This window comes from Scheffersomyces xylosifermentans (assembly GCF_036884685.1).
Source record: "Scheffersomyces xylosifermentans strain CBS 12540 chromosome Unknown RJT20scaffold_5, whole genome shotgun sequence".
NCBI classification, from domain to species: Eukaryota; Fungi; Ascomycota; class Pichiomycetes; order Serinales; family Debaryomycetaceae; genus Scheffersomyces; species Scheffersomyces xylosifermentans.
In genome coordinates, this window is record NW_027042943.1 from 1132120 (window position 1) to 1157245 (window position 25126).

The 25126-nt window shown below is 37.4% G+C and overlaps 6 protein-coding genes across 6 annotated transcripts; 2 read left to right on the top strand and 4 right to left on the bottom strand. All coding sequences in view use genetic code 12, as the record gives it.

Moving 5' to 3' along the window:
• Window positions 1-11: 11 nt before the first annotated feature.
• RJT20DRAFT_3397 (uncharacterized protein) lies at window positions 12-1015 on the bottom strand (the record flags this gene model as incomplete). Its single annotated transcript, XM_064919737.1, has 2 exons — window positions 12-922; window positions 976-1015. 2 exons carry the CDS (start codon window positions 1013-1015, stop codon window positions 12-14), a joined length of 951 nt encoding a protein of 316 aa, XP_064773813.1.
• Window positions 1016-15082: 14067 nt separating this feature from the next.
• Window positions 15083-17873, bottom strand: RJT20DRAFT_49572 (uncharacterized protein). The gene has a single exon (XM_064920391.1). The coding sequence runs from the start codon at window positions 17621-17623 to the stop codon at window positions 15362-15364; it is 2262 nt and encodes a 753-aa protein (XP_064773814.1). The 5' UTR covers window positions 17624-17873; the 3' UTR covers window positions 15083-15361.
• On the top strand, window positions 17874-18830 carry RJT20DRAFT_49535 (Mg-dependent acid phosphatase). The gene has a single exon (XM_064920390.1). It carries the CDS (start codon window positions 18124-18126, stop codon window positions 18667-18669), a length of 546 nt encoding a protein of 181 aa, XP_064773815.1. The 5' UTR covers window positions 17874-18123; the 3' UTR covers window positions 18670-18830.
• RJT20DRAFT_49586 (uncharacterized protein) lies at window positions 18735-19454 on the bottom strand. Its single transcript, XM_064920393.1, has 2 exons — window positions 19022-19454; window positions 18735-18962 (listed from the first exon to the last, which is right to left on the bottom strand). Exons 1-2 carry the CDS (start codon window positions 19352-19354, stop codon window positions 18801-18803), a joined length of 495 nt encoding a protein of 164 aa, XP_064773816.1. The 5' UTR covers window positions 19355-19454; the 3' UTR covers window positions 18735-18800.
• Window positions 19455-23682: 4228 nt separating this feature from the next.
• Window positions 23683-24078, bottom strand: HTA1 (Hta1p; the record flags this gene model as incomplete). The annotated part of the gene is made up of 1 exon (XM_064921641.1): window positions 23683-24078. The coding sequence occupies one exon, from the start codon at window positions 24076-24078 to the stop codon at window positions 23683-23685; it is 396 nt and encodes a 131-aa protein (XP_064773817.1).
• Window positions 24079-24516: 438 nt separating this feature from the next.
• On the top strand, window positions 24517-24912 carry HTB1 (histone H2B; the record flags this gene model as incomplete). Its single annotated transcript, XM_064918420.1, has 1 exon — window positions 24517-24912. The coding sequence occupies one exon, from the start codon at window positions 24517-24519 to the stop codon at window positions 24910-24912; it is 396 nt and encodes a 131-aa protein (XP_064773818.1).
• Window positions 24913-25126: the final 214 nt, after the last annotated feature.

Here is a 25126-nt window from a genome sequence, read left to right on the forward strand (position 1 = left end):
ATCCGTATTTTTCAGTCATCTTCGATTTCCTTGAAGTCCTCTATTCCAGGCTCACTAGTTGAGTTATCCTCACCAGTTTCAGGAAGCAGCATGACTTCAGAGTTATTCTCTTGACTTTCAGTTATTGGAGAATTTGGTTCAGGCTCGTTTTCAAGCTTCTGCTCTAATTCTTGTGCTTCTTGGGTTACTTCTTCGTCTCCATCCTTTTCAATCTCGTCTTCTTTCTTTACAGAAATGCTAAGAGCAGGACTATCCTCGGGACTGTCAGACTTTTCTAACTTTTGCTTCTTCGTTGGCCTCTTATCTTCCACGTCTTCTGTTCCCAGCTTTTTTTGATTGTAAACAACCATTTCCCTTTGGTACCTGATTCTATCATCTTCATATAGCTTGTAGTATGGTTTACGACTCTCGTCGTCCAAGTTTTTCCATGCTTCCCTCATACTATTTGTTAAGTCTATTGCGCTTCCAGGATTCTTCTCTTCATTCTCTTGTTTTACCCTCTCTTTCTCCTTTTCAAAAAATATTAAGTACGCATTGGTAGGACGTTTGGGCAAATCCGGGTCTCTAACTTTTTGACTACGTTGTGAAGCACTGGACAAGTCAGAAGATGATGCGTTACTCTTTGCCTTTTTAGTTCCTTTCTTAGATAAACCATTTCTCAATAGCTTACCACCAACGCTATTCAAGGATTCATCTAAGACACTGGGGGTAGGAGGAGATGCCATTTCTTCGAATCCGCCAATTCCCTCTGGTAAGAGTATGGCTCTCTCTTCAAGCCTTTCCAACAATATGACATATTCAAGTCGTAACCTTCGAATAGCAGCCTTGGTTCTAGTCAACGCTAATGTTGCGATTGCATTACTTCCCTCTATTTCATTGATACGCTTCTTGAGTTCTTTGCATTTCTGTTTGAACTTTTGTTCTTGTTGGAGTTAGTTTCAATTAGTACATGGCAATCAATGCATGTATACGTACCCTCACTTTCTGGAGCAGCATCCTTGGCTTGAGCTTTCATTTCAGATCGATTCTATTGAGCAAAGGATTTCAAAGCTACTATTGATGAACATTTATATGTCCCCATGTATTTGTTCTCTACGAGACTACTTATTGTACAAGTACACGACCTACGAGTATCAAATTTATTCGGTCAGATCAAAACATCGCTGGCACTAACCCAGTCAAATCATTGCATGCTGTTAGATACGACCTTCCATAGTAATCTATTATCCAGAAAGTATTCGAAACTTCTGTACTGTTCATTTGCTTCTTAGGTTGTCTATTTGTCAAAGTTTAGAAAACCTGGAGTCCCAAATGAAGCACTCTCATCTCATGTCATAAGATAATTGGTAGACAAGTCGTAGGCGAATCAGTGTTTCTTGATATTAATTATAGTACAGAGATCATTAGAGCTTTGCCCTTTCGTATGACTGGATGTACCGCTTACAGAGGTCGATGGTTCCAGAGGTCAATTTGGAACTGAGAACTGTATTATGAGGTTGATACAATGAAGCTAGATAACTGCTAGCGGGTTGGTGAACCTGAGTTCAACTACTTGTATGGGAGAATCTTGCATCTTTGAGAGTATCTCTTCGCGGGGATGACCATAAAATTAGGGATTGACATATCCTTGAACCTTGCCTCTCATCACGTTGAATATGGTGTTTGCTATTCTACGAAGCGAAGCCAGTAATACCTCTTGCATCATTCGTTATGAGAATTAGAGCAAAAAGATTGTTGCCAGGAAGTTAGCGGGGTTCATAAAATGGATTCATAAAATGGAAATTTGTAGTCAACACCAAGTTTAATCAAAACATTTGACAAAAAAATTTAACCAAAAAGATACGCACATATAAGGAAACCAATTCTTGGGAATACTCAAAACCAACATAGCAACTGGGGACCAGCAACATAGACACCGCAATTCAATTCCGTTCACATAAACCGTCTTTAGGATTGGCTCATACTCCGATATGTATAACAACCAGCAACTATGGCCTTCAGCCAATAGCGACGAATGGAGATTGTGGCATATGCTGTTTTGCATAAGGCAATAAATTGCAATAGTCCTTCTTATGCATACCAAGGCTACCGAAATACAAAAAGTCACTCTAAATATGATTAAATGACTCCAGCAGAACTGAGCGTCAAGCTGACAAGTCAGATGAACTCTAATATTGTATGGCAAGAGACGTCTTCAAAGTGCTACCAGAGGTTACTAATGTCGGCAAAATTTGTGAGTAAAAAATGTAAGAGTGAGCGAAGATAAGTATTTGGAATGAAATACCTACAAATAACAACAAACATAAACTTGTAGTTAAGAAGAACAGGATAAATACATTGATACAATAATACGAAGTAGTCAAGTCTTGTCGAAGTGTGCGAACTGTGACAGTGCCTTCATTTATTATCACACTAAATTGGTTCCTGTGTACAATCCGGTAGGAATATTATATATCGGTGACCGGAATTGATTCATATTATACCCCCTAGAATATTCCGACTAACAATTAGAGTTAATACCAGTCGACAGGTTCTTTCGTATTCTTCAGTTCTAATATCTATACCATAGATATATCTGATCCTATACGATGATTCCATAGTATACGAGGTGTGGTCCACTCGACTTGTTGTTACCATACAACGCGTATGGAACATTAAACAAATTTTTTGTTGCTGCCATTTTCTTGTGGGAGGACTACAGCTTTTTGGATGAGTGAATATTCACTATGCGATTATTAAATATAATGGAATACAAAGTATTCATAATCTTATTGAACGTAAACTTGAATTTCAATTCAATGTACTTCTTGATGGTTTCATTGATGGTATTGGTAATAGATTCTATTCCGGAACGGATATGATGCCTCTTGAGTCAGAGATGGTACCAGTGGAAGCATGTTTTAGTTTCAGCGATTATAAAATCTAACGAAAGCAAACGAAGAAATTCGGATAGACAAAGTAGATAATGATGGAACTGATATCGATATAGATATTGATGAAGTAGAAACCGTCGAAAGACAACAAGGAGGACCATACAGATGCTACGATAGCTCTATAAAAGAAAGATAATGGAATATGGTTTACGAAGAAGGGATTTCAGTCTACAGAGCAGGCGAAGATAATGGGAATTCTCTTACAAACTGTTTACGCCTGGAAAAGAAATTGGAATAAGACAATTGTTGATGAGTTGAATGGTAAGACATGTCAACCCGTAAACCACTTCTCAACTGTAAATCTTGATGACATATTGAAGGGACTCAACGATGCTTTTGACAATGTCAAAGCAAAAGCTTCAACAATATAACCTAGTAACTAAGGTCTGTGAACTTAGTCTTAAAAGAATTTCTAAGTGGGCTTGAAGAAGAAGCCAGGATGCGCTCAAGCAAGAAAGACTTCAATGGGCATGGGAATATAAAATAAACTTGATTTTAATGTGTTTTTGTAGATGAAGCTGGATTAAACATCAGCATGAGATGAGAATATGGTTGGTAAGCAGTAGGTGAAAAGGCAAGTCTTAGTGTACCCGAAACCTCTGGGCTCAACGTTTATTTCTTGTGGCCATTTCCTCTAAAGGGCTGGAACACCAGCATTACCAAATAAGAAGAGCAAGCTTGACAATGGTAAATGGCATCAGATACGTTATCGAAAAGAACCAACAGTACCCTCTATTTTCTTATATTATTTTCTTATATTTCATCAAGTCTCTTATTGAACAATTGAATATGAACCACGAATTAGCTGGTTCAAATATGTGATTCTTGATAACGTATCCATTAACAAGCGTCGGGACATGAAGTTATTAGTTGCGCTGAGTAGACTCGAACTTGTCTCTTTGTCATCATTTCTCCAAGCTTGAACTTATCTAAAAATTCGGTCTGTATGCAAATGTAGAGATAATGCTTGAGTGAGTAATAAGGATCAGTTGACACCAAGAATCCTAGAAGCTACTCAAATGAAACAACAAAGTTATGACGGTTTCTGTAGACATGAAAACGTAAACAATTAAAGTATATGGATGATTTTAAAACAAATAGGGATATTACAAGAGATTTCTCAAGTCGCTCAAAAATTACAGGCAATTTCGGCTATTTATCTGTTGCCTATTTCGAGATGCTTACACTCTACTATCCCCCGTCCACGGTATGAAGTCTGTCGTCAATTGATATTAATTTTAGGGGATATAGTATGAAACAATTCCGGTCACTGACATCAAATTTCTTATGGTATTAACCAATTCCTGTCATTAGTGCGAATAATAAATGAAGGCTCTGTAGCATCTTTAACTATTTAAATCCCAGAGGGGTCCAAAACGGGATCTTCTGCATGTTGAAATCTGTAGAATAAAAAGAAATAGTGAAATTGGATAAGCATAAGCCATATTAGAGTAGCCCCAACATGAACGCGCAAGGAAGTGTTTGCTTAAGATCGCCATTGACGTTTTGCCAAACATCGATGAGTATAACTATATCACAAAACCACTTAGCGTTTCTTTATGAACAAAGATGGCTCCACAAATTATACCACAACCATTTTAAAGTATAATAATGTACACCTAGTCATAATAGGTGTATAAGTTAACGGGATCAACTTTGTCTCCTATTCACCATATCAGGGTCACTTGGTGTATAGTCTTAAATATATATCTCGACAACAACAACGGGAAGTTCTTTCTTGTGAACTTTAGTTCAGAATAGCCCAACTAGCAACAATACTAATCCTTTAGTCTATTCCATCTTAATCATCCTACAAAAAAGTCATTTCTGCCTCTAGATGCATTGAGAAAGGCGCTATCTCCATATTTCTAGGAAAATGTATCTTTATCTTCAAGCTAGTGGCCGACGCCTTTATCTAGCTATAACAATTGGTGGAGTCTACCAACTCAACATAATAATCCAATATGGTTCTTGAAAGAAGAAACCTATTCAATTCTTTAAGAAATGCATCTTCTCCGACTTCTTTACCATTTCAAATTTACTCAACCAAAATATTAAATCAAAGCTCATTAAATGGAATAAGTTCCTCAATTTACCGAGAATTTGGAATATTGAGTTTCGTATATACTGATACCGCTAGAGTAAGTCAAGAAATTAATGAAAATCACTCCGGTTTCAGAAGTGGGAACTTCAGTAAGCTTGCTATCAGTGTGAAACCAAGTTATCGTATGAACATCATATGCATGCAAGGCAATACAAGTATATAGCAACTCTATAAGCACTCATGAATTAGTTTCCTAGCCCTCGCTATCCTTGAGTCCCTCTCTCAGTAGTCTCTACTGAGGGATAAATAACCTGTATCTGATGAATGTCACACCTCTTTAAATCGAAGTCTGATTCCACTAATGCTAAGCCACTTAAGATGGCTTTCCTTAATGAATACTTTTGTTCTATATATTCCTGTCTTGAAGTGATTACAAGAATTGGACATCTAGGGATAAAAAATTAAGCCATAGTGAAAAGGATTAAATATGTAAGTTTATTTTCTAACTGTAACTGAGTGAGGTGTGCCGAAAATGAAGTCTTCACTTTAGTACTAAATAATAGCATCTGTTAGATATACGAATATTAGAATACCCTTATTATTGGCTGATTCCTGAGAAACATTTACGCCCCTTGATCTAGGGGAGGAATACTTTGCCAATTATAAAAGTCGTAGCTATAAGATAGCTTTCCTTTAGCCGACATTTTAAATCTTCTTCTTCAATCCTCTTTAAAAAATGAATAATCAATTCTTATATGAAGATGACGAAAGTAATCTAGTATATGAGCAGAGAAAATCTATCATTGGTCCCCGGGATTAATCACCTTTGAAAATGATTAACCTTCAAACATTCAAACTCACAAGAACACGCTCTTTTCTACACTGAGCATTCGAAGCAGATAAAAGTAAGCAAATATATCGGATGTCACCATGCAAATGAACATATGGAAAAATGAAGAGATATTATTGATCTCAACAAGACAGTCTTATTTGACCTTTGGACTGAACAATTGGGAATACCAAACAGTAAAAAAAAGACGCAGTAGTGGAGTTCACCCAATTCTTCACAAAGATGGATCCATAGAGAGCGTAGATAACAATTAAGAAGGTACCTTACTTTAAAGAAGTGACCGATGAACCTAAGACACTTGTTTGAGAGTGTAGCGGTTGGAGCTGTGAGCTTGAAGATGCAAAATACATTGATCCTGTTGTCAATAGTATGGAATTATTTATTAACTAACTTACATAATCAAAGTAATTCTAGATAACAATTTACTGGGACATTGAGGTCCGTATATAGACCAGTTTCTTCTCCTCATCAATTAAACCATGCGGGGACTATCATATACGGTTATTTCATTATCCCAGCAATTCCATACTTTAGCTAACATTAGCCTCACAATCACATGAATATCAACTTCAACGAACAATAAACTTATGCAAAATCTTGGTTACAGCAAAAACATCGGACTTCGGAACAACACTCGTGGGTATTCTTGAATATATCTACTTCATTGGAAATTAAGAAGTGAAATCTTATCCATCTTCCATTCATTTTATGTTGGAGTAGTAATACCGAATATCAACGTTTTTGTTGTAACCAAGATGTTGCAGAAGTGTATTAGCGCGACTTTCTATAAGGTTCTATTCATGTGATTGTGAAGCTAATGTTAGCTGAAGTATGGAATAGATCGGATAATGAGATAACCGTATATGATAAACCCTGCACGGGTTAATTGGTTTATATATGAACCTCAATATCCCAGTAAATAGTTAGTTATAGTTACTTTGATTAAGGGAATTACTTATAATTCCACCCTATCGAAAACCAGGATCAATGTTTGTTTCATCTTCAAATTCACAGCTCCAACCGCTACACTGCGGTGAATGCCAAAGCGAAACACTCCTGGCTTTCTTTGACAAACATGGTGTTGTTGTGGAAAGTTAGACATAGTTATAAAGTACTCTCGATATACGTCAGTATAATTCTTATCTTCTTTATTAAAACATCTAAATCTATATACCTATATAAGTGGCAGATTGATATCTTTATATATCCCGAGTTCATGGCCCTCGTGGCTATTTCCGATATCTCTAATTAATTAGGTAATTTAGAATAAATTACCTTATCTACCAATTTCACTATAGTTTGTGAAGAATGCCGTGCTCATTTCTTTAACATCGTAGATCGTTTCAGATAGACCCCGCTTTCCTCGCCTTCAGCCTAGTCTCTTACATCTTGGTTAATAAGAAATTTCTTTTTCCATATTCATAAATTTCTATTTCAACACATAGAACCCAACAAAAGCTATTAAGAGCAATACCGATGAAGCCAGTACTTTTATAGCTGAACGTAATGTTAGTGAATTCATCTCTTCTTTTGGTAAACAAGCTACTTCAATCAATAATTATTAATTAAGTTACTTTCAAAGCTATATGTATCTAACAGCGAAGTGATCTATTTAATGATACACATTTTTTCAATACTTCATCGTAGATTTTTAACTGACGTTTGCTACTTGCAATCAAATACACAGCACATCCGATTGCTATTTACAACACCTACGTCCTTAATTGCTTGGGGCAGAATTCTCCTTTGGAAATCTGGTATGGTTCCTGGAATTAACAGTTACAGTCTTTCGGTTACGCAGCTATTCCTGTAATTTCTGCGTCCTCTTCTTTCAAAATGATAACATGGTGAATCAGTAGCTCTCTAGTTGGCGGATTTTTAGAATTATCGGGTTCAGGTTCAGTGAAATTGATTAAATGATTAAAAGAATTGTGTAGTCAACTAAAACACAAAAGAGCCTCTCATCACCCTCTTGAATGGCTATAAAACCTCGATGGAGCTGAAGCGGGACAGAAGTTGGAGGTGTTGAAAATAATATTCAGCTATCCTGTTGTTAGGTCAACTGCAAGACCTACCCGTTAGTTGAAAATTTTTACGGTGACATTTTTTGTCTTGTTTGTATACAGACCCACATCGCTGTGAGGGAGAGATCAATATATGCTTGCTCTTATTGGAAACTCAGCCAAATAGTTAAACATCTATTAGACAGCTAGTTTTGATTTTTAGAAGGAGGAGATGAATTCCGATGGTCCTGTGGAAGTTAGGGATGGTGCTGAGTGCTGTCTATACATATGGGACTTTCAAAAGGCCTATTAGAGGACAGTTCGCTTAATGCTGTTCAAAAGAATTTCTTATCATCTAATTTCTAGTAACCAATCTTATTAGGAGAACTCAAAGGCGGACTCAAAAGCGAACTCAAAAGCCAGCTTAATCTTGAAACGATCGACGAATCTAATGGATGAGCGCGGCATTTATCCATAAAATGGAAAGATAGATAAGTAATTCCACTTCTAAATTACTAATTAATTAGAGATCTTCGTCAACTCCCACGATTGCAACGTTTTCTGGTGTATAAACATATGTGTCTGCTACTTATACAGTTATATAGTTTTAATATTAATTATTGTAGATTATTAGATCTTTCTCACAGGCAATACGCAGAGAATCTTTTACAACATCAATTCCCACAAATGCTGGACTCGTTCATCGTATTATGAAGGTTTTCTCTTGACAGCAAGAGCTAGATTGTCCAAGGAGTGCAGAATCTAAAATGCACATCTCGTCTTGACAGGAACAACATTGAGGCAGTTTAAACCAACGGTATTGAAGAATAAGCCTACCCCATCCGTAAGGGTGGATAGGCTAACAAGATCAAGCAATGGGACATCCAGGAACATAGCAAACTTCAAGCATTTAAAATGCATGAGTTCAATGAAAAATTTATTGTTCAATTGCCCATAATATCGAGGTTGCCTCCACCTAAAACAATGCATGCAACATAGCCCTCGAATAATTTCAAATGAGGAATAGTCAAGATAATAGGAATAAGTCATAGAAGCACCTTCTGAAGCAAGGTACGCTCCAATGATGATCATCCATGCATTGTCCTGGTATCTCTCAAGTATCCTAGTGTTCTGAAAGTTTGATAGCTAAACTTGTTGTCATGGGTCTTCCTTAAGAGAGATTTATAAAAGTTCCATCACGAAAGATGGACAAACATCGCCTTGTGGCCATACCCCAAGCTGTTGTCGTATTTGAATACAAAAATCTACTCAGAGCCTTGTTTTGACAGATTCCCTTTTTCAGTTTACGTGAAGAGCTTCGCACCATTTTCAGATATACTTGCGAAATTCACAATATCCGTAATCTTGATTTTTTATAGTATCATTAGTGTTCGAAATTTGAACAAATTCCGTGAACCAAAAACCAACGAGCGAAAATTGCGAGCGAAATGCACACCTTTAATTTATCGTCAACCAATACACCAGTCATAAGTTGTTCGACTGAGCCCTTCTTAACGCTTCTTTTTGATAATGTGTCAAATGCAATTTACGATGTCAAAGTCTTCTCTTATTTGTCAATGCTGGTGTTCTAGCCTTTAGCTTGATGAAACCTTTAAAGGAATGGCCTAAGAAATGAAAGGCTGAGGCGTGTAGTTATGAGTATAGTAAGAGTTGCCTTTTCACCCACTGGCGACCAACCATATTCTCTCTCAACTTATGCCGGTGTCAAAACTAGCTTCATCTACAAACCAACTCAGGTTTGAATTCTACTTATCTTTTTTCTATTCCTGTTGCTAGAGCTCATTTATTAAAGGCACTTCGAAATATGAAGACTAAGCTTACAGACCTTAGTTACAAAATTATATACTGTTGAAGCTTTTGCTTTAACACCGTCGCAATTGGTGGTTAAGTCCCATCAATATGTCATCAAGAGTTACGGTTGCGCTTTCCCTTCCGTTCATTGCACAAACTCTTTGTGTTAATCAGCGAGAAGTGATTTACGGCCACGCTTCTTAGGTCGACATGTTCTTACGATCCAAACTCATTAACAACATTCGTATTCAATGGTGTAAGAATTTGTAATTAAATGCCCAAAATCTTTGAATTGTATGCTGAAGCCCCATCTCCTATACCATATTTATATCACAGTATATGTATGGCCCTCTTTGGTCTCTTTCTATGGTTGCAACTTCATCAATATCTATATTCAATATCTGTATCAGCATCATTATCTTCAACCTCTATCTGTATTTCTTTGTTTGGTCTTGCTAGGCTCTTATGATTCCTAAAGGTTCAATTCTTGATTCAAGAGTCATCATATTAATTCAATAGAATCAATCACACCACCAGGAAGTACAATAGAATTGAACTTCATATTTAGGAATAGCTATTCCAATATATTTACAATCACAAGTGAATCTTCTCTCATAATAAGTTGTAGTACTTACTAAATGGCCGCAAAAAAACTTGTTTTGTTGTCCTTGTTGCATGGTAGTGTAACAACAAGTCGAGTGGACCATACTTCAAACCACGTTGGAATCGACGGTACAGTATTAGATACACCTGTGGTATAGACTTAGATTTGGATATTACGAAAAATACCCTTGGCTGAGTGAGAACAATTTGCGAATATTGGTTGGAACATTCTAGGGCTTTTTGTAAGAATCAATTCCCGCCAGTGGTTTTAAAATATCTTACCCGATGATATAAACGTATTCCGGTAGTTGGAATAAAAAGTAAAAGTACTGTAGTACCACAGTCACAATATAAATAGTCAGATTCCATCGTTTTGTTCAATGGAGATAATCCTCATGAATCATCGAAGGCCTATTCAAGGGTTTATCAAAAGTCATCTCATCCGAAGAGTATGGTCGCTTTCGAGGATTATCTTTCGAGGAATTGATTTGAGATTTCAATAGTGCCCAACCCGAAAAGGAGGTGGACAAGTTCCGCCTAGTGACTAAAATCAAACCTTTCTTAAATGAGCATTACTGTTAAAAGAGAAAGTTCTGGAAGGCATATAGATATTTCTTGCAACAAAGGTATCCACTCGTAAGTGTATTAAAATCGATCTTCTACTATTCATGTGACTGCGAAGCTAAAGTCAGTGAAATAGGGAATCTATCGGTTAAAAAATAACCGTATAGAAAATCCATTAAGCGACAACAGAATTGAGGAAGCTGGTCTATAAGGACCTCTATATCCCAGTAAATAGTTATATAGCTACATCGAGTGAGTTTGTTAATACATAATTCCCACCATATTATACATATAACAACTATGTCTGTAGCATCTACTTTAATACTCCAAATATGAATGCAATATTGCCCTAATAGTTGGATAAGGATAAGGCTCTTTGAGTCGCTGAACCATAGCAGGCTGGCAATGCTACAAATAACGGAAAGATTTTGTGTGCTTGCCGGCGAATAGCAATGCATAATAAGCGGCTATAAATCCTTTGCACGACCTAAATGTACAACGGAGAATTTCAAGCAGGAGAGTAGCCTCGTTGTTACGATTGCATAAAGTACTTCCAATAATGAATCTAGAGGGTTTCACTCGCGTCACACTCTGTCTTTCTTGTTGAATTGGATAAGCCGACATGGTTAGAGTGGGGGTGTTGTAGTAGATTCTCTGTGTATTGACTGTGGAAAGATTTAATAATCTTGGTTGCAACAGATTCTAGGCCATCGGGAATTTCTCTTCCAGCACACATTCTTAGGAATGAAGGATATGGCAGCTCTCATTGCTTTACTTGCATACAGAATCTTACCCACAATGGAACGATAAAATGTAGCATTACAGTCTTTTTCGTTTCATTTAGTTTGAGATTCAAGGAGTTGCAATCTTGCAGTTCAAAGTCTTTGAGATTAGAACTTATTTAATCCATGATTAGCCGTTTCGTGTATTTTATTACAGAAGATTAATGCCTAAGGTTTTCAAAGCCAAGCCTAAAAGTTATATTTATATTGCCGTTTTCATCTGGGACTTAAACGAGACGACTTCCGGGGTAATTTGCCCGTCAGTGTGTACGTCATTTACATTGGGGTATATAGGTTAGCTTCTTCTTTTGTAGATACCCAACTCAGTCTTGTAGTGGTGAGCTTTTGTCAGGCATAATTATATATGGATATTTAACATGGATGGTGGAATTAAGCTTAACAAATTCACTTATTCAATGTAGCTGTAGCTATTTACTGGGAAAGAGAGTGCTGATTTGTGTGTTCTCAGTCCGTCTCCCTTGCCTGAGTACCACTCTCTCTAAACTTCCTGTCGTAACTTACGTATGTTGAGTTAACCGTATATTAACTAATGTCATAAGAGGAGAAAACATATAAATCTCTAACAGCCAGAAGGGTCTTATACAGTGCTTTCATGTATTGTTCACTATATTGACCGGAATTAGTTTATACAATCGGGTAAGAAATTTTTTATATCAGTGGTCGGAATTGATTCAAATTATATCCCCTAGAAAATTCCAACCAACATTCGAAAATTGCTAATACCAGTCGACGGCATTTTTCGAATTATCCAAATTCTAATATCGATACCGCAAGTATATGTTCCTCTACGAAGATTTCATTTCCTATAAAGTTTTCCCCCCTCCGATAAATAGCCAGACTTCACTAACTTTATCTTGCCAATCACACGAATCGTAACTTCGAGAAGATAGAGCACAATTCTGTACCATCTTGGTTACAAACAATATCATTTTCTCTTCCAAAATGAAGAACCTTTTCAAAGCTATCTGCTACAGAATTGACATCAACGATCCTTCCATAACCCGGATTCCTAAAGGTTACGCTTCCAGTGTAGACATAGCCAAGATCAATTGGATCATCTTTTGATTCTACAGATAACTCCGGTTCGACTGTGTCCTTATATTCCCTTTTATATACTTCTTCTGTGAGTCATCGTCTGTTGCCCACATGTAAACTGACACTTCATGCTATTATGGGCTAGTGCATGTTGCAGATTAAGTTGCATTTGTAATCGGATGTCGCATAGTGGGAGGCATGATCTGGAGCTTTTCACTTAGAATCAAGGGAGAAGACACATCAGGTCCTGAAATAGAGCAACCAGACTCTGCGTAAGATACCTGTGAGTTCCGCTGAATTAGAGTCAAGTTCCCGCTCAGATTCGAAACGGACATAGGATTCATAGTCGTAGGTATTGTAAAAAGATGTCATGTTGAGTTGATTGCAAGACCCAACCATTGGTGAGAAATTTTCAGGATGACTTATTGATTACATTCGTGAGCATTTTTATGAACCAGACAAAGGGATGAATTCATTATTCAGTTTAAATAATATAATATGTCAATATAAATTTATATAATTATGTATGCAGGATGTGACTCGATGAAGTAGAGTGCGGCACATGCTCTGCAGAGCGCAATTCATCCATGACTGAGCGCATCTCAATGATTGGAGAGTGATGCAGGCACGTTAAAATGGTACTGTAAACTGACATCAGAACAGTACTACCAGGTGGGGCAGAGGACGTATGGGAGTCAAGGACATCGATGAGTTGGTCACAGGCAAAACCGAGCTTGCCTCTAACATCGAGGACGCCGTTCTACCATGCGAAAGGAAGCTCCGAGGTCCAGTGGGGCAGGCAAACTAAGCGAAGGAGTCCCCTGTATGCTTTTGGGAATAAGGACGACTATTGAACAGTTTTCTGAAGCCATCGCTACTCCCTGTGTCTTTCTCTCTCTATAATCTCTAATATGGTTGAGTTTTCGCATATTAATTAACTTTATAAGACGAGAAAAAATAGATATCTCTACCAGCAAGATGGGTCTTATAGCTTTCATTTATCACACATGACCGGAAGTGGTTCATGCCGTCCGGTAAGAAATTTTAAAACTAGAGGCCGGAATTGATCATACTTACCCCCTAAAATACTCCAAACAACATTCGGAAATTGATAATACCACTTGACGGCTTTTTTCGTAATATCCAATTTTATATCTATACCGTAGGTGCTTCTGCTGCTGTACCAACGATTCCATTACGGTGCACGGTATAGTCCAATCGTCGTTATGATACATCAACGTAACATTAAACGATCTTTTTTGCGGCCATTTTTAACCCCTTGTGCGAGGACTACATTATGGGTTAGTCAATATTCATTATGGGATTATAAAAATATAATGGAATATAAAGTAAACATGATTTCAGTTCTAGTGTACTTCCTAATGGTATCATTGATTTGTCTTAGTAATAGATTCTATTTCCGAAGAGATATGATGACCCGCGAGTAATTGTACCTGTGGAATCATGTCTTTGACATCGTAAATTACATTTTGGACATTATCAAAAAGAAGCAATAGTAATCATTTCTTTTTTTTTCATCAAGTCTACTAATTGAACTGGTTTATAAGAACCCGAATCAGCTGGCTTCTTGATAACACATCCATTCGAAAGCGTCGTGACATACAGTTATTAGTTGAGCTGAATGGACTCAAAGTTGCATTCTTGCCACCAAGAGCTTTGGTAGGTGTGCAAAAGTAAAGTTAAAAGACATGCTTGAGTGATAAGGATCAGTTGGCACCAAGAATATGGGATGCTCAAGCGAGACAACAAAGTTACCAAGGATTCTGTAAACTTGCTCAAGACATTTCGAATATGGTAAGAGAGAATGCTGTCCTAAAGCTAGACGATTAAAAGTATATGGAGAGTATAGGAGTTTTTTTAAGTTGCACAAAAGTAATTGTTCACTAGAGCAATGATTTTATTTATTGGCTGCTTGAACATGTTACACTCTGTTGACCCCAGTTCTTGTCTATCTTTTTCCGTTGGATGAAGTTTGTCGTCAATAGATATTAACAATTTCCAAAGAGTGGTTGGAATATCTTTTGGGGTATGAATCAATTCTAGCCCATGGGCAGATGATATGAACCCATTCTGGTCAGTGTAAATAACAAATGTAGCTATACTCACATATATCAGGTGCGACTGTCGCGCACTCATGAGTAGATACCTATCCGTGTATGGGTTTCGATGAAAACCCAGGAAGCAGCTGGTTGGTTAATGTTGTGCAACTAAATTTTTCAGACGAAAATGATGTTGACATTACCGACATTTTTGAAACCAAATAATTGAAAATATATGCCAAAATTATAAATATTCGCGAATGTTTCAGGTGTCAAATAATATGAGCTTCCTTAAGCTTAATGTTCTTCCAGATTGCGCTAGGTTAGCGATATTTATATACGAGGAGTAGTAAGCTAGATGGGGTTGGTGAGGGACTTCATATTCCACCACTCTCACTTGACCCTTTCACCTCTAGATTAAAAAGTCGCTACGATTGAACGTATCGATGGAGGAACACATTTACTATTATAGACTGGCTATACGATAAACAAACAATTGAAATGAAGCACCTAACATTTCGCTTCATCCAAACAAGAAATTCAAGATAAAAATCAAAAATATAAAAAAAAGCTATATAATAGAGCCACTTACCAGATACCCTAAAGGTCACAATGAACTAATTAAATGCTAAAAATCATTCAAACCCCACTTCCTTATTGACTAGAAATGACTGGCGACAAGACTTCGAAGTCTGAATCTGTTTCAGGATCACCTTCAACACTGATGATGTCGTAGTCATCTTCTTCGTTCTCATCAAGCTCAGTTTCTTCCTTTTCCTTACCAAGAGAGGCTCGAGCATCCAAGTATTCTGATGACCCTCCTAAAGTTGACTCCTTTGGAAGGGCGGGTAATACAATAGAGTGGACCGACTGATTCAAAGAGGAGGAGAGAGAAGGCACTCCTGTACGTGGCTCCTTTTGAATGGTGTCTTCATCGGTCATTTCTTCCTCTTTCTGTAATTTTTCATCAGAAAACGACTCAGTTCCAGATGTACGAACATCTTCATCATCTGAAATGTAGTGTTCTTTCTTGATATACGTGTTACCTTCCTTCTCGAAAATCAAATTGTCACTCAATTTCTTAAAATTCAAGTCACAATATCCTACATTGAAATCATTCTTCATGACCAACTTGAAAGGATACTTCATGTGAGCATCAACAAGTCCAATATTAAATTTACCAACTTTTCCTGGAAGAATTCCGTGCTTCTTCCTGACGATGACGGTAACAACTGACCTATTGAAGCAGTTCACAATCTCCAATTTTAAGTAGGAGCAATCAATAGTTTTTTTAGATCTATTCGAAATAATAATCTGAGCAGCAGTACTTGACTTTGGCACCACTGTAACATTAATTTCATCATTGTTGTCAAGAACTTGGCTATTACCTATATTGGTGTTAGGGGCGTCCTCAACACAAGGCGATGACGTTGCAGTATTTTGGACAATCCACAATTCCGAATCCTCAGTTTCGTGATATTCACCTTCTAAGACCACATTCGAAGAAGTGACTGTTAATTTCATTCCACTTAATCTATCAAAATTGTCATTTAACTTACCCAAGTTATAAAACCTCTGCTGTCCAGGCTTTACGTTACTGGCATTCTTGATAATGACGACTTCGTTCTGCTTGTCATTGTGAAATTCAAACTTTAAATCGCCTCCTTCAATGGTAACTTCCGACGTATTAGTAAGCATCAAGGAAATGACACGCGCGTTATCACCTATCTTTTTAGGCTTCACAAGGACTTTGTCCGAGCAATGTGCTGGAACGGACTCAAAGGGGGCTCTTGTTGTCTCTGGGATCGAGGAAGTTGGGGCTTGGGTCGTCATAGATGGAGACGTTGCTAAACAGCTATCAATCATACTCTTCAAAATGGCAAACTTAACCTCCTCATCAACCTCACGATCATCTGAGTTGCGCTGAGATAACGCGATTAACTCCTCATACCTGTCTGAGTTATCGATGAACTTTTGGACATTATGGATAAAAGAATCAATGCCATTCTTCTGGAGCAAAGTCTCTAATCTTTGTTTTGTTTGGTCTGTACAGTTCTCTAATGGAATGTCATATACAATGTCCCTTGAGTAGCTTGGTGGGAGTTGGCTAGGCATCTTCCAGGTACGACATCCCCTAGATCCAAGATTGAACTTCTTTCTATTGAAGTCCTGGTCAGGACTCAGGAGTTTAGCCATCGGATGCATAAAACTATGAACTCCAACAGTACGCTTCTGCCTAGTACAGTCCGCTTCACAGGATTCACACAAATCAAAATTAGGACAAACCAAACAACTATACCTGACTCCTCTAATAGGAACAAAGCTGGTATCTGTTGGATTACAGGAATCACAGGCAACATTAACATGAATAGGTAACTCTTCTGTACTATTTTGTCCAGCCTGTTTATGGTCACCATCAGGGCTGTCCTTGCCATGTTCGAATGATGAATTCTCGTTGGAACTAGCAGCCTTCGGAAGATCAGCGAAGAGATCCTTGAAGTGATCAAACGCTGCTTCAAGTAATGCATCCCCCAAACTAGAAAAGTCTATCGTAGACGTCTTTCTCTTTTTGAAGTGTCCATCTACGAATGGGCTGCTATCATTGATGATCAACTTCACATGGTTTTTGACTTTCAAACTCCTAGACAATGACTTGAAATCATCTTCCGTCTCCAAGGGAATATACTCCTTATGTTTCTTTGACTTTCTAAGGTACTTAAGGAGGGAGGAACTCACGTGGGGAATTTCTAATTCTGTTCTAGATAAAATCTCGGTTAGGTTTTCCTTGGTCTTAATCTTCAAGAATTTCGATCTATCGATTGCAATTGATTTTTCGACAGTTTGGTTCCCTGGAGCAGTCAATCTATTGTGGGTCACCTTAAGAGTGACCACTTGGGCATGGCTCGAGGCATTCATTGTCAGACTTTCTTTGTATTACTTTAGAATTAATAGTTGTCCTGACGGCAAAGCAAATTGAAATGAGGTCACCTTCAGACGACAAAGTGGTGGGCTAAATGATAAAGGCTCAATAGCGACACCCAACTCTTGATTCCGCTTCGCTCAGTGTCAGTTCAAGGCCAACAATTGTGTAGACTCAAAAGAAGAAAGATATGTTTAAAAACTAAAGAATAAAGAACAGATACTCCTTAAAATTGTGGTTACTATTTTGCCTTCAGGAAATGAAATTACTGTGAGATGATCACTCCCTCCCCAATTGCATTCTATCGTGGGGCAAGAAGGAGCTGCGGATAACCTGGGTGCAGTATCCTTATCGTGACCCTCAACCAGCTCAGAATCAGAAGACAACCCTGTGGCCCTACACCGGAAAATTACACAGATCGAAGATTTGTTACTGTGAAAAAGTATTGTTTGTTACTACCAAGATCAAATATCAATATTTGATTGTACCCCCACAAATGGTGTTACGTAGTTATCCAGCAGCGGTTGTTTTTGACTTGGATTACACATTATGGCCCTGCTGGTGCGATACGCATGTCATCGCTCCCTTCAATGTGGTTTCTAAACGAGAGGTAGTGGATCGTTATGGGTTTTCTTTGTCATTTTATAGAGACGTTGAATCTATCATTCTCGAACTCGCTGAGAACGACGTGGTCATTATAGGTGCTAGTAGAACTGCAACACCTCATATTGCCAAAGAATTGCTTACTTTGTTACATATTGGTGATAAACCAGCAATAAAATATTTTCATTCGTTGCAATGGGGACAAGGGAGCAAAACCAAGCATATATCTAAAGCCGCAAAGGACTTAGGTCTACAGCTGGAATTGAAAGCAGGTCTATTCGTACTATTCGATGACGAAATGCGGAATCGTGACGTGAGGTCAATCAACTGTTATTTTGCTCATGTTGAAGATGAAAATACCGGGTTAACAAGAAGGGTATTTGCTAATGGATTAAAAGACTGGTCGACATATCTAGAATCTTCTCAGGCTAAAGTATAGTCATATGCATATAGAAGTACACAATTTGTATATTAGAATTTCTATGAAAAATTAAGCATTAAGTTTGGATTCGTGAATGTGACAATAAATATAATTGATGGACAATTTATGGCAATATTTAGATCTAATCTCTACTTCTTGATTAGAAACTGTCTAATGTATAAGAATAGACTTAGAAATACCTGAGTTAAATTGATATTAAGGATCATGTTATAAGTCGCTACTAGTTTCTTGTATTGACTTAACAAGGGAAACAAGGTTATCATGAGAAGCATGGGCTGGAGGACTGATTTCTTTCTTATATTTACGTTAGTATTCACATTCATTTAGTTACAAAGTTCAATGTACTTACCTGTCCCAACCAACTCTTCAAGTTTGCGTTTGACCATTCAGCTACGTCCACAAGACTTTCATCTTGTAAGGTTGCACTGCTGTTAAACAATTCTTGCAGGTCTTGAGCTTTCAATTCAATTGGTTCGTTGTCTTCCTTTGTCTCAGATTTGTGGACGGATAGATCTTCTTCATCATCATCTTGAGTTCCCGTGAGATAGTTATAAATTGATGTCTTCAAATGAGGAAATGTATTGAGAACGATATATGAGACACCCACAACGACAGCACTGGACGCAGCAGCAACCCGCAAATTGCGGCCAGTATTACTCTTTTTCTTGAATTGAAGTGACATATGGACTTTCTGTTGAAGATGAATCCTTATAATCAAATTTGAATGGGAATATCATCCTATTAAATATAAAAGCTTGGTTCACAAGATTGCGTTTAGTGGTCAGACAATAGGAATTTCACGTGCACGTAAATTCATGCGAGTGGAGTTCGGATGTAAAACATTGGAATTTTTCTTTGCGCTTGTTGCTTACCACCAGATTACACTCCTACTGATTACAGAGCCATGTTTATGCAATTCATGGATCATATTAAATACAACTCCTTCATTTTTTGTTCAAACTAATGACTGGAAATTGATTCATAGCTTCCAGTAAAAGCATTACTACCAGTGGCCGGAGTTAGTTCATACAAAATGCCTAAAAGATTCAAGCCAATATCCCCAAATAATTAATACCGAAGACGGAGAAATTTCATACCACAGACAGGAACTTGGAAAGACAATAGAAGCTAAAAGATGAAGAAAGTAACAGATATCACTAGTGCTCAATAGATAAACACCTTTAAGTTTGAATAAACTTGAAAAGAAAATAGTCCTTACTCTATCCATCATTATTAAGATTCATCAATACTCTTTTAATCGTTTGTGCTTTCTTCAGAAAAGCTCCCCCTTCTAAACACAATACTTGTTACATGTCTACAGATTCCTTCGTGACTTTGTTGGGTAATTGCTGGAGCATCTCTGATTCTAGGTGTCAATTAATCTTTCTCACTCAACATGATATCTAATCTTTACCTTGTCATACTGATCAAAATTCTACGACTAGGAGAATACGGTGACACAGTTCAGGCCGACTCAGAGCAAATAGTATTGAATATCCCGACGCTTGTGAATGGATGAGCTATTAAGAATCAAGCGAGTCACCTAATTCAGGTCCTTCTTCACTTGTTCAATAATATACTTGATAATCAATAGAAGTTATTGTTATTGGTACCTTTGTTGAAGCGTTAGATGCAATCTTACCAATATCTAGTTTTCTCTTTTTATTGGGCACGATGATGTACTTACTTTTAACTCGAGAATGAGAGCTGTCCTTTTACCAACTGCCCACCATCCATATTCTCGTCTCATGCTGATGTTAAAACTAGCCTCGTCTACAAAGATGCAATTCAGGTTAAAATCAAGATTATTCTTATATTACTGTGCCCATTCTCTTTCTTGTCTGAGCTCAACTAGACTTCTTTTTAGAGCCCACTTCGAACTTCTTTTAAGACCTTGCAGACGTTTGTTACAAAATTATATGCTGTTGAAGCCTTTGCTTTTACATCGAAAGTATGTTTAAGTCCCTTCAAAATGTCATTGAGAGTTGCAGTTGTGTTTTCTTGTATCATGTTTTGCACAAACTCTTTGTGTTCATCACCGAGAAGTGGTTACGGCCACGCTACTTCTGTTGGCATGTCTTACCATTCAACTCATCAACAACAATCTTATTCCAATTGCTTTTCCAGGTGTAGCGGTTTGCAGTGGAATGCACATGATCTTCGCTGCTCTGTACTCTGAAACTCCTTCTTCGTAAACCATTTGCCAAACTCTTTCTTTTGCAGCCTATGGTAATATTTGAATGGTCCTCTGTGATCTACACTTTCTTTAACAATGTCCATATCGATATTGTAGCATAATCTACTTAGTCTATCACAATTTCTTCCTTGATACTCTTATAATCGCTGAAGCTAATATTTGCTTCCACTGGTACCTTCGACTCAAAAGTCATCGTATTTGTTTAGGAATAGAATATATTACCAATACTGTCGATGAACCCATCAGGAAGTACAATAGGATGGAAATTCATGTTCTAGTACAATGAGACTCTTTATTCTGTATACTCTGTTATATTTATTAATCACGTAGTGAATGTTGTCTTATCTAAAATGTTGTAGTCCTCCCACAAGAATGAGGTTTAAAATTGCTGCAAAAAATCAAATGTCGCTGATGCTCGTTTTCCATTGTAACTGCAAGGCAAGTTCCCCAACGATCTTATATCTATCAAATCTCAATACAATAATATGCGAATCATATCCAGTGTGAATCTCCTGATAATTGTCAGATCATTGGCTACCCCCCATGTTTCATAAAGAGATTGAGAGACATTGCTAAGGATGTCATTGAATTGACATATTTTAGCAATAAAACAAGTAATATAATTGTATCAACGTTAAATTACAGTGTAACGCAACATGTATAACGGAAGAAAGAGTTACTGTCATATCTCAACATGCATCAACATTTATTTGTCTAAGAAGATATGCGTTTCTATTTGCCCAGTCACCTGAGTGTGCTGGAATATTGTATCTTCTGCCTCCAGAACTGCAACTATGATGTGGGTCTAAATTAACAGAAGTCAGTCTAGCACATATGCCATATAGTCATGTACACCAGTCTTGAGTAATCATTCCAGTTGGGTGTCATACAACTTAAGCTTGCACTAGTTACGCTAAAGTAATGTTCTCGATCATCATAGCTAGCCATTGTGAGAACACCTGATGATCTCTCCATTGGTGTTTGATAAGAGATGGGGCGATATTCCCTAACATACGCAGTGTCACCATTGTATAACCCCGAAATGTGGTCACCAGTAGGTGTTACTCCATCAATGTTGTCAAAGTAGTATGTATCATCAGCTACTATAACTTTGCCATCTTGAATAAGGTTCCAACAAATTTCTACTATAGAATCTGGACCCTCAAAATCGAAAGCTCTCTCAGTAGAAGGCGAAATAAGAATTTCACCATCACTAAATAATGTAATATTGGCGAGGTGTGTAGAATTGCCAAGGCAGTTATAAAAGGCTGAAGTTATATTGAGAAATTCATTGTTTGTTATGATAGAACAAGCTATGAATTCAGTAATAAGCTAGTGAATATAATGTTTATTTTCATTTTAATGATCAAACATCACATCCCGATTCCAAAAACTAATTACAGAGGATTTAAAACTTCTATAATTTCAACCGTTTTATAGCCCACACAATGCTGTATCTTTCAAGCTTTGCTATCCCAAGAGCATATGCCAAAAATTCGTTTTGCACTCGCTCGAGTTTTGACACATTCCTGAACCAGAGACTGGTTGTACTTATTGTAAACCTTTAAATTAAACTTTTATTGTCCCTATTGATCTCATCCAGGCGACCACTCCTTGGTCAGTGAAACAGAACCTATTGAGTCATATTTTGAGACCGCATAGTTGGGAGCCAGGACTTGTATTTCGAGAAAAAAAAAATAGATAGCGAATTGCAAAACTATAAAACATCAGGTCTTACAGAATAGTGACTTTGTAGATTGTGGTGACTGTCAGGCCGCTTTTCACTTCAATTAGTCAACGATTTTCCCTTCAGTTACTTCGTAAAAAATGGAAAATACACATAAACGCTTAAGGATACTAAGCAAATCAGCCTTTTTCTAAATCTTCCTCACTTAAATATGATTGCAGTATTCAGGCAAATCACTTTATTAGGAAGCACTACATACGAAGGAGAGGGCCGAAAGTTTAATGAGAGATAGCAACCATGTAGAAATTATTCAACATTATTGATTTCAGTCCTGAAGTGGCCCATATTGATTGGTACATTGATATTCTAAACTAATGAAACCCAACGTGTCAGTCCCTAATCCTTTCGCAACCTTAACAACTGAACTACTAAGTAAAACTTCAACTCTAACAGACCATTCGGTAACACCCCCAGTCGTAACACCTCTCCCAATCCCTTCTTCCATTCCAGTCTCGCCCTCCAACGAGGAATCGAGACCTACCAATCTTCCACGTACAGACTCCCCTCGCTCAATTCTACTCCAGAAAAGGCTTCCCCAGCCTACGCGTTTCCTAGTAAACGACACCCCACTTTGAAATCTCTGCGGATTACAACCTTAACCGCCACATTCCACCCCAAATATGCTCTAAGACTTCCTAACATGCTTCAACAGGTACCCCCACCCAACAACTCCAAGACCATTTTAACTACATATTCAAGCGAACTCTAGTACATTTTTGATCTGGACCGTTTATCTCATCATTATGGAGAATTACAGCACTGAAACATATATATGTGGTACGAAAAAAAAAAAATTGGATACTGTAGTATGAAATTTTACTATGGACTGACTATTTGGTGGTTTGAATATTTTAGGGGGCTTTAGTATGAATCAAATCTAGCTACTAGTATTAATTTTTTTTACGGGAAGGTATGAATCAATTTGGGCCATTGGTATGATTAAAAAGTGAAAGCACTGTACACGCAATCTACCAAAATACAAGTATAATACACAAGGAATTAAATGTTTGATGGAATAGCAACGATTCTAGTTTTGGATTCGTTATTATAATTTGGAACAGGAAGATTACAATTCCTGAGATGCCTTGGCAGTCTTTCCAGACTTCTTTGGCAACAAGTTCTGGTGAATGTTTGGTAAAACACCACCTTGGGCAATAGTTACATGTCCCAATAGCTTATTCAATTCTTCATCATTTCTGATAGCCAATTGCAAGTGTCTTGGAATTATTCTGGACTTCTTGTTGTCCCTTGCAGCGTTACCAGCCAATTCCAAAATTTCAGCAGCTAAGTATTCTAAGACAGAAGTCAAGTAGACTGGAGCACCTGAACCAACTCTTTGAGCGTAGTTACCCTTTCTTAATAATCTGTGAACTCTACCTACTGGGAAAGTTAAACCAGCTTTTGCTGATCTTGAAGTTGAGGCCTTTTCAGAAGAACCAGCTTTACCTTTACCACCTGACATTTTTATTGTACCTTATATTTTCGATATAGAATGTAATAAACAACATATTATAACCAAGAAAGCTCTTCAATATATATATTGGAATTAGAAGAAACTAACAATTCTGCATTTGCCATCACTTAACCTATTTAGGAATGTAAACCTTGGAACAAGAGTGTACGGGATGATTCTAGGATTTACACTGTTAGTTGCGTAAATATAAGAATGAGTCGCGCACGGGTAAAATCTATCACAACAGCGTAAAAAGATTAAGGTGCAAAATGTCACGGAACGCGACTTGCGTTGGAGTGTTTACAATCATAACACATTCAAAATGGTAGGTCATAAACAATACTTATTTAAAGGTAGTCCTTTTCCTAAATCGATAAGTAAATCTCAATTCTTTTTCCTTTTCTTTAGTCAATCGAATACATATATTCAATTATCTAATAGTATAAAATGGCCCCACCTAAAGCTGAAAAGAAACCTGCCTCCAAGGCCCCAGCTGAGAAGAAGCCAGCTGCTAAGAAGACCGCTTCTTCCACTGATGCAAAGAAGAGAACCAAGACTAGAAAGGAGACTTACTCTTCTTACATTTACAAGGTCTTGAAGCAAACCCATCCAGACACTGGTATTTCACAAAAAGCCATGTCCATCATGAACTCTTTCGTAAATGATATATTCGAGAGAATTGCTGGTGAGGCCTCAAAGTTGGCTGCTTACAACAAGAAGTCAACCATCTCCGCCAGAGAAATCCAAACCGCTGTTAGATTGATCTTGCCAGGTGAATTAGCAAAGCACGCTGTTTCCGAAGGTACCAGAGCCGTTACCAAGTACTCTTCAGCTTCAAATTAAGCTGAAATGATCAACCTCCTTTTAATTCATGATTAAAAGTCTAATCCTTGAACTCCTCATTTATTAACTTTCCCCCAGTGTATTAGTTTACTTTATAGTTCTTATTATTAATGCGGTTACCTTTTAGTTAATCGTATTTTCATTGTATACTAGATAAAATATAAGAAAACATTTAAAATAACCCCGTATTACACAAGACTACGACTTCTCCGCA